This window comes from Psittacula echo (genome assembly GCF_963264785.1).
Source record: "Psittacula echo genome assembly, chromosome: 8".
Taxonomy (NCBI): Eukaryota; Metazoa; Chordata; class Aves; order Psittaciformes; family Psittacidae; genus Psittacula; species Psittacula echo.
Genome location: NC_137744.1, coordinates 15,972,192 through 15,981,949, shown reverse-complemented (window position 1 = coordinate 15,981,949; position 9,758 = coordinate 15,972,192). Strand labels below are relative to the sequence as shown.

At 37.0% G+C, this 9,758-nt stretch overlaps 1 protein-coding gene across 2 annotated transcripts in view; it reads left to right on the top strand.

Moving 5' to 3' along the window:
* Positions 1-224: 224 nt before the first annotated feature.
* TENM1 (teneurin transmembrane protein 1) overlaps positions 225-9,758 on the top strand; it is a gene marked incomplete at its 3' end in the record, with an annotated part of 242,605 nt that continues 233,071 nt past the window's right edge. For both annotated transcript variants that reach the window (XM_080624671.1, XM_080624670.1), the window contains exon 1: positions 225-879. In XM_080624671.1, the coding sequence (XP_080480797.1) occupies positions 663-879 (217 nt within the window). In that variant the 5' untranslated portion in view covers positions 225-662. The remainder of the gene's footprint in view (positions 880-9,758) is intronic.

The following is a 9,758-nucleotide window of genomic DNA, read 5'->3' as shown; positions in this document are numbered from 1 at the left end:
GCGTCTATTAATCATTAGGAAAAAAAACCAAAACCAAACAATAAACAACCAACAAAAAAACCCCAAACCAACTCACCCCCAAACTTATTTTAACAAAGCTCCCTGTTTCTGAACTGTGCTGCTGTAAAAGGTGTGCCATCGCCATTGCAAAGTTTGCCTTAAAATTAATGATGGAAATAGCTTCATGAAGGCAAGGTTGCAGGACAAGAGTTGAGACAGGAGATACAGACGAAAAAAGAGGTTGTACTGCAGGGTGGAAGCTTCTTCCTATTGAAATGTCCATGCAGTCTATATAAGGATTTGTAATATATTTTGTGCATAATGTACAGTTATTGCTTGGTCTGATGGGCTAGTGCTTAAGAGCTGTGGTTTGTTTTGTCATGAGTTTTTTTTTTTTCTGTCTTCAAGTTGCTGTTATTTTAATTCTATTTTTTAAATATTTTTTAAAAGTAAGACAGTAAAATAAGACATGTTCAGATTCTTTCCTGTGTTATAGTGACATTAATATCATTTAATGGGTTTATATCAACTACAAATCGGGCCTTTGTGAGCTGAACTTATAAATAATATCTGAAACGGTTCATTGTTTTTGTTTTCCAGGACTCTTTCCTTAAGGAGTTCCAGTTGCTTTTTTTCATGACTTTGAGCCTATTTGAGCAGAGATGGAGCAGATGGACTGCAAACCCTACCAGCCACTGTCAAAAGTGAAACATGAAGTGGATCTAACTTACACAAGTTCTTCAGATGAAAGTGAAGATGGGGGAAAGCAAAGGCAATCTTATGACTCAAGAGAAACTCTGAATGAGTATAGCCAAGAGCTAAGACTTAATTATAACAGTCACAGCAGAAAAAGAAAAAACATTGACCAGTCCACACAAGGTAAATTATTTATTTTGTCTACTAGCTATGGTTATTACTTTCTGATTACTTACTATGAAACACTCTCATGTTGTCAGCAGACAAGTGAACATTTTGTTTTCAATGGCTGTAATAATAACCCATTTTCTCCTATTTTTAACCATATTGTAACATCAGAAATTTAGGAATTATTTTTTTAAGTAAATTTGCTTTTCTAGCAGGATGGACTGACTGGTGTTCTGGAGACCATCACATGATAGCTATAGAATCATGTGGAATGGTTAGGGTTGGAAAGGACCTTAAGATCATCTAGTTACAACTCCTCTGCCATGGGCAGAGTAGCTGCTCTTCTGATTAATGCTGACTGATGAATTATTTACTACCTTTGCATAAATTGTGTGGTATAAAATCAACGCTGAGGTTGTAGGCTATCTTTGCGTGTCCTTGCGAAGCCTGTGAATGAATTCAAATGCAACAATTCTCTTAACAAAATTTCTAATCACGTAGATAATCAAGTCATTTAGAAACTGCAGATAATGTGTATTGTAAGAAAAAAGCCAACTATTAAGTTTCTTTTTTAGCCTTTTGCCTGGTAAAGACTGAGGTCTAGTACAAATAATGTAGAGCTTATGGTGGTTGAGTTAGGGTTAATGAAAGCTGCTGTTTCATTGGAGATAAAAGCTAAAGACTGAGACTAAAGAAATGGAAGGAAATGAGCATATTTTTCTGCAGCATTGACTGATATACTGCTGTTAGTGGAAACCCACGTGCTGCATTTAACACGCTTTGTACAGACAAGTGGTTTACCTGTTGTCTTTTAGCTCTGTCACAAATTTGGTCAGGATGGTGGGGCAGGGAGAATATTTTTAGGCATCAGAGTGTGTGTTAGAAGCAGCAAGAGTCCTGTCCCCATAAAGGTAACAGCAAAAGGGTTCCAGGGGAGTCACTCCCTGCTCTTCAAGGAAGTGATTAAATTGATCCATTACAATGTGGCCAGTACTTCTCAGCTGAAAATTTTGGTATTTAGTAAAAACAAACAAAGCACACGTAAAGATCGCAACTTCCCCCCCTCCCCCCCCCCCCAAAGCAGCACAGTCCCTCACTGCTCACTCAAAAAAACCTCTAATTTCCTGAATACTAAATTTGTTTTTTGGTTTTGTTTTTTTTAGCAAGAAAATAAAAAATGGGCTTTTTGAATGTAGAAAATTTGTCTTTCCTGTGATGTGTAAATTAATGCAAAAATTAACATAGCTGTGCCGCATAGCTCTTACAGCCTTTTTTTTTTTTTCTGCAGATACTCTGAATCAGATAACTTTCATAATACTGGTGTTGTCTGAAAGTACCTATAATTCATGGGAGAAATAATAGGTAGCTGCCAAAGACAGCCTCAGTCCATGTACATATATTCCCACCAAAGAGTTACAAAACTGCATATTAGGAAAGAAAATGTCATGAATACAGATTTCAACAAAGTGTTGTATAGAAAACTTGACTGACACATTTGATTCTATATAAATGACTTGATCTTGAACTATGCTATGAGAGTTCGGTTAACGAAGATATGGCTATTTTGTTGAAACTGGAGATGATGTAAATGTATTTGTTGATCTACTTAAAGCAACTACCTCATTAGTGTTAACTGTGACTATAATAGCATAGCCTCTGTGTTGCCCTCAGCCACTGAAGAGCTCCCTGTTTGCAAAGCTTTGCTGCTCTTGGTATTCATGTTAGCTATAGCATCACTAGCTTGGGCACGTATGAAAGGGTAGCAATCACTTTATTGTAGGCACGAAAAGCCAGCTTGTGTGTCATATGTTAAATTTATCCTTTCAGAACAGTACTTCTGAAAGAAATCACATTATTGATTTTGGACAAATGGTCAAATTATTCTGCATTTCTGCAAGTTGTCAGGTATGAAGTTAACTCACTTATTCAAGGCTGGCCTGTTAGGAATGAGATTTATGCTTGTGCAAACCAACAAGTATTTTACACTCTTGTAGTAAGATGATTTTTTGGAAAAATATGCCCCAAGATTTTCCATTGGAATTATTTTTTTATGAGGCACTGTATGAATTTGCAGATCTTCTGTTTTACAAGCATTGGTGTTTTTCTTCGTGTACTGCTGCAGAGTGCAGTATGAAGCTTGATGTCTATGTTCAAAGAAAATCACTTATGCCTCTAAAGTAGTTTGTCAATATGCAGGGCAGCACTTAAATGCTTCCTTACCTCTGGGCACCTTCTTTCCTGAATTGGCTCTGTCAGTATGTTACTATTTAATATATACTGCTTGCTTTATTGTGTTATTGAGCACAGAAGTGTTTTTAGAAGCATACGCTTTGTAAGGATGGAGTTGAACTTTGCTTGTACTAGAAATCACAGTTTTCTCCTGTGACAAATTCAGTTTTTTTATAACTGAGTTGGTAAATGCACTGCTAAATAGATCTCTTTGGCTTCTTGGGATTTTAACCCTATACCTTTCTAGTGGTTTAGATCATACAGTTTTCCTCTGCCAAATATTGAACCTAAATATTTGGCCTGGCAAGCAACACAGTTTTGAGATATAAACCTGGTTGAGCTCAAAATTGAAGAGCAGAAAAGAAAACAAGTCTGTAAATCTGAGTGTAACATTTCAGACTTCAGCCAGAGTTGAATTTGATTACAGTTGTAGTGTGTCATTTCAAAAAGGACACCAGGTTTGTGGTATGGGGCCTGTGAGTTGGAAAGTTTGTGATGATTCTTGGTAGTTGCTCAATCAATACCAGAAAAAAAAGAAAAATGATGTTCAGTTTTGGACTCTAAATCTGGCACGAATCCATAAAACTGTAAATGGAATTTGTTTTGAATCTGTTTGTTTCTAAAATTCCTCATCAGAATCTTTAACAAATTTTTCTCATATTTGACACATCTTTGGAATTTAAAAAAAAAAAAAAAAAAAAAGAAGGAAAAAAAACCCCAGAAAATCAAAAAGCCCACAGTGCCCTTTTTCAAAGAGCGAGAGTGCTGTACTGTGCTGATGCTTAAGACTATTGCATTAGAAAAAATCACCTATTAAGCGTAAAGGGGCATCCATGGTTGTATCCTCGGATAGTGACTTTTTTTCTCAAGCTACAACTGAAATAGTACCCTGTGCTTAAAGTGTGGTGAATTAATGGGTTGCACAGTGAGGATAAAATCTATGAACTTCATCCATGAAAGGTGTGAGAGTAGATGAGAAAACAGACACATAGTAACAGTCATGAATGAAGTGATAATACTGAAGAGTGAGATAGCAATCAAACAAGCTCTAATGATAGAATGTGAGAAGATCATTTCAGAATAAAAAAAACAGAGAAGCTTTTAACAGCAACAAGTTTAGGGGTATCTGTACTGATCTAGTTATTTTTGTGGAAAGAATCACCTATTTAGAAGTTTATGCATACTGGAAGTATTTGTATTGGCTACTTAGGGATGGTAGGTTATAAATTAGACTAGGCAGTCATCTGAATTTCGTATATAGCTTCATAGTAAATGTGATTTATTGCTTGAAGTACTGATATATCTTAGCAATTTCTGTGAAGTTTTTTGTTATGAGCAGCTTGACTATTTCACTGTTGCTGTCAATACTGGGGATTTACTTCCATGAGAAGTTTCAGTTGAAATCTGAGATTATGTAAAATCATTATGTGTGGGTATTTGTGTTTGTATATATAGACAGTCTGTATAAACCAGAACTCTACATGGCATGAACTCAAAGGAAACATTTTCAGAGTTCTCCAGTATATCCTACAGAATTGACAGGCATTGTTAGTATTTTGCAAAACATGTTTTCTCTCAAAGTTTTTTTTGAAAGCCCATGTGATCTTGTGAATTACGCAAAATTTTGTTTTAAAGATTGAAAACAATACCCAAAGATAGAATACTGAACTGCTTCAGTATTTTTGAACAATTCCTGAAATTGTATCTCGACTCTTAGGATGATTCTTTGGTTGATTTCACACATCTGATAGATAAAAATACAAAAGAAAAAAGAAAAAAAGGAAAAAAAAAAACCCAAACCTCTAAGTACAGAATTAATCTATTGGTTGAGCAGCGATTTCTAGGCATTATTCTTAAGGTCCTCATGGAAAGTCCAGTGTAAGATAAATTGTGTCTCTGGAGTTATTTGCATCAGAAATTTGTAGTTATCTGACAATTCCAGATTGAACAAATAACACCACAGACTGTTTCACGCTGAGCTAAGTTTTACTGGCCTAACAACTGGATGGAACTCTTCTGACAAAGTGCCATTGGCTGCTGAAGAGTCAGTGCTAATTGCATAATGTGTCCATGTAAAATACATTTTCTTAGTCACTGGAATCTTCAGGCTCCTGAAGATATGTAAATCTGCAATCCTGTAAATCCTGGCAGGAAGATCTTAAGAAGTAAATTCCTGGCAGACCCAGTATCATATAGTTTGGGGATATTGGCAAACATAGTAAATTAATTCTTGGAAGAATTGTTAAACACAGTGGTCTATACTTGAAAGAGATGAGGAAGAGTTGGCAGAAGCCGTCAGAAATGTTGTTCTTGCTAGGAAATTCATTGATGGACCTAGCAGGAAGGAAAAAGTTCTCATAGCTGTACCATACGTAGATGGCACGTCTAGCTTATTTATGACATGTTTACATCTTTAGAACTGTTCTCCTCCACAGTTTTCTCTATTTCCACTAAAGCAAATATGAAGGGAGCTGTAGTCTACAAATACTGGCAGTACAGAAAAGGTTTATGGCTTACATGTTAATTATAGATTTGTAGAAGACTCTAATTTAGAGGAATGAATTCCTGATAGGATAAGCATCTGGGATTGAGTCATTGGCATGATAAAGTTTATTGATCATTAACAATATGAGCATATGGCGGTAAATTTCTGGTTAGACAAACATGTATTTCCTGGCAAGGTAAATATATTGAACTGCGTTAGAGGTTAGGCAAACTGGAGTTATTCCTAGCAAGGGGATCCAATAGTGAATGTTTTCTGGCAATTGTGGGGGAAAAAAATCAGCATTACTAGTTCTAGGAAATGGTGTTTTAGTGCTGCAAACAGAATCAACCTTTTCTGCTTTTTAGCCCCAAAAGTAAGGAAAATTCTTTTGTAGGACAAAAGCAAAAGCTGCAGATTGATAACAAATGTTTTATAAAAGATTTGTTAAAATATTTGATAAAATTATCTTCATGAGCAGTAGGTAGATAGATCCAGCTAAATGTTCTGTCTTCTTGGATGAAGTCAGCTGGCTTCATGAAGAGGCCTGGGTCACAACAGGCAAATGCTGTGCTTTTCAGCCTAAGGCCACTGCTGCTTCAGCCTTGATTCTTCTAGCTTACTGCTGTTGCCATTGATTCTCATTTCTGCCCTCTGTTACATTCTGGCAATGGTGAGGATACATAGGCAATATAAATGTTTCAGTGCTGTATATCACTTTCCCTAGGAAGGGAAAAACTGTATGTTGGGTGCAAAACTTGGCTGCCTGTTTTGCTATGCTTTAAAATTCAGCAAATTTAAACTTGCCAGGAAGAAAGATTCAAACACATGTTAACTCTTAACATCATATGACCAGTCAAAACCAGTTTTATTTATCATCACAGACAGAAATATAAGGCGTGCTGACAAGCACTGGTAGGAAATTGTCCTGTCAGGAAAATGTCACAGTGTTTTTTTGTCATCTGTGGAGTACCAAAAGCTTTTTACATAATACCCATATTCTCCTTTCATTTCAGAATGATGTAAATCCATCCAGGAAGCAAATCTGCTTTGTGTCTCTGCCAGGGCCATGGAGAGTTCAATTTGGGCTTTATATAGCATGTATTTTTTGTTTCAATTTCTCTATTTTTAAATGACTTGTAAAGGTAAATAAGCCAATCTTTATTAGCTTCTCCCCTGAAACTGTTCTGTACAACACTAGGATAGTACTCAGACATCCCACAAGTTTGTAGTCATGTGAGCCTTCCCAGAGGAAATTGATGCCGATAGACTGGCTGTGAGTTTTTTATCCTTTTAATAGAGATTTGGAGCACTTAACAGGGTGAATTTATGACTTTGTGCTTTTAAACTTCCACAGGGTAGTTAATGAAGGGAGAAATTTTATCAGGGGGTGTCCCCGGATTCTTGTTGATGTTGAGAAAGTAGAGCTCAAGTGCCATCAATCACCAAGTTAGTGCTGATAGAATAGGGTAGAACAGTTCAATATAGTAGCTCTGCCTGCTAGTTGTGTATTTTGCAGCCTTTGCCACTAGTATTCATGTATTAAAGACTGTCAAAATAAAGAATATTATTATGGCTATTTATTGATATGGAAACAGGACATGGTGAAATGCTGGGTTTTACTTTAGCAGCTGGAGGGCAGATCATTAATTTTGAAAAGGACGAGAAAAAATGTAAAAATAAAAGAAAAAGTCTCTCTGAAAGCCTACTGCTCTGCAGGCTTTTAGAGATGTGGCAGGTTTGAGTTCTACAGCTGGGTGGTTACTTCTCTTCTTCCCAGTGTTTTCATCACAATGAGATTTATGGGTTAATGAAGGATGGGATTTTTTTAACATTTCAGTTGCATAATTTGGTAAGAGCCATGTGTCTAGTTGTGGAAGATGATTGGAGCACAGTGGAATGAAGCATTTTTGAATTCTGGAAGAGAAAGGTAGGGACTGTTGATGCATTTTGTACTATTAGAAGTTTTTTTCTCTAGTTTTCCATTGTCAGGCATAGAAATTCTAGACTTCTAATGTTGTCTACGACATTATTTTGCTAGTTCTAGAAAATCTGCTGAGAACTTAAGCATGTTTTGTACCTGCACACTTTGGAGCAGGGATGTGACGTGTAATGAGTAAATGCTGTCTAAGGACATGCAATATATCCCTCTTACTGGCTCATGAAAGGGACTCAGTTTTCAGTAAAGGGTGGTTTTAAGGTCCTTCAGCTTTTGGAGTTGTATACTAGCAGAAGGAAACGATAGCTAATACGCTCCATCTCCTGCTGCTGTATGTTACACCATCTGGTCTGAGTGTTTATGAGCTTCATGTTGTCAAAAAAAAAAATTTACATATGAGGCAGAGTAAAAGACTCCACACTCCTAAAGCTTAGTGCATTGTCTTCTCCTGTATTCTTTTCCAGAAATAGGGATTCCTGGTGTGTTTTGTTTGGCTGGTTGTGTTCTAATCATGGTGATGTTACCATCTCTCAGAGAAAAACGGTGCAATGAGCAGTTCCCTGTGGTTTCCTGGACTGCAGCCTTCTCCTCTATGTAGGGAGGATCTGCAGACTCTAAGGAAAGGAAAAGCTGCACTTAAGATTCAGACCCCCTCCAGATATTCTTTCTTGATTTGCCAAGTAATTGGAAGTTTCTCTCCTTGCAACAACTGGGGTGAGGAAGCTGTATGTTTGTGGCTTCATTTAAAATCTCACAGAGGGAATACTTTTTCTTCCCTTCATCAAATCAAAATACATGAGAAAACTGAATGTGCAAAGAGAATCTTTTTTGACAAGGCTGAAGTGGGTGCTCCCTTCCTAGATCACAACTCTGCTACCAAAGCTTGTAACCTGCTGTCACTGTTCCTGTAGCGCTGCTTCCAATCTTAGAATATCTGCCATCGTCTCAGTGAAAAAATGCCTTCTATGATCAAAACCAGTTTCGTTCTCATAAGTAATTCTTTTGATTTGAAATGTGAATATCCAAGGGAGGGGAAAAGTGAGAAAAAAAAAAAAACTACTGAGAAATAAACTAAAGAAGGATCACAGTGAATTTGCAGTGCCCTGCTAACAAATCTCATTTAAGGAATGAAAAAAACATTCTCCAAATGTTATACAAGCTTAACAATCCTCTTGTCAGTGTACAGATACAAATGACAATCCTAATTTCCATTCTCTTCTCTGAATCACCATTTTCCCATGGTGTAAAATGCCAGAAATCATAAAATTAAAAATCAGAAGGAGATAGTAACCCAGCCAGTGTAACAGGACTGAAGGTACTGCAATCGTTAGGGTAACCTGTGCCAAATACTGATGAGGTATCTGCAGCAGAGGCTGAAACTTTGAGTTACTACGTTTTGGAATTCTGTTTGTCAAAGCCTGAAATTTTATACATACAATGTTCTTGCTATATCAATAGAGCCTCTTCCTACAAACTTAAAAGTGCCTAAGAAGATCTGTTGTAAGTTAAAAACAAGATATGAACAAACATTAAGGCAGAGTGAGGAAGTATCACAGAGCATGGGAACCAGTGAACGGCTCTGCGCTTGTCTTGAGAGCTGTATGAACATACATACTCTTCCTGTGTCTTTTATGTCACTCTTTCTGAAACAAAGAAGAGCTGTCATATTTTCTGGACCTAGAAATCTGGTTTGCTTATCTTCATTTATAGAACAGATGCTGAAACAAAATAACATTTCTTCCCAGGGTTTCTCAATTATGTATCTGTCAAGATTTTTTGCCTCTCAAAGTAAAGAACTGTCAGGAAGTAGCTCAGTGAGTTGATGACATTGCTGCATATCTGGATAAGCAGCAGGGTGGGTGTATCCTAACACATTTAGAGCTTGAATTAGTATTTCTTTTTAGAATGAGATTGTCATGGTTTAACCCCAGCTGGTAACTCAGTTCCCACAGTTGCTTGCTCACCTCCTCTTCCCCCGTCCCCAGGCAGGATGGGGAGGAGAATCAAAAGAGTGTAAACCCCACGGGTTGAGATAAAAGCATTTTAGTAACTAAAGTACAGTATAATATTATAATAATGATGATTATGATGATAACAACGATAAGGGAAATAACAAGGGAAGAGAATATGAAACTAAAAGCGGAAATGAAAATAAACAAGAGACAGCAGTGATGCGCAACAGAATTGCTAACCATCCGCTCACCGATACCCAGCCGGACCCAAACAGTGGTTGGTCCCTTCCGG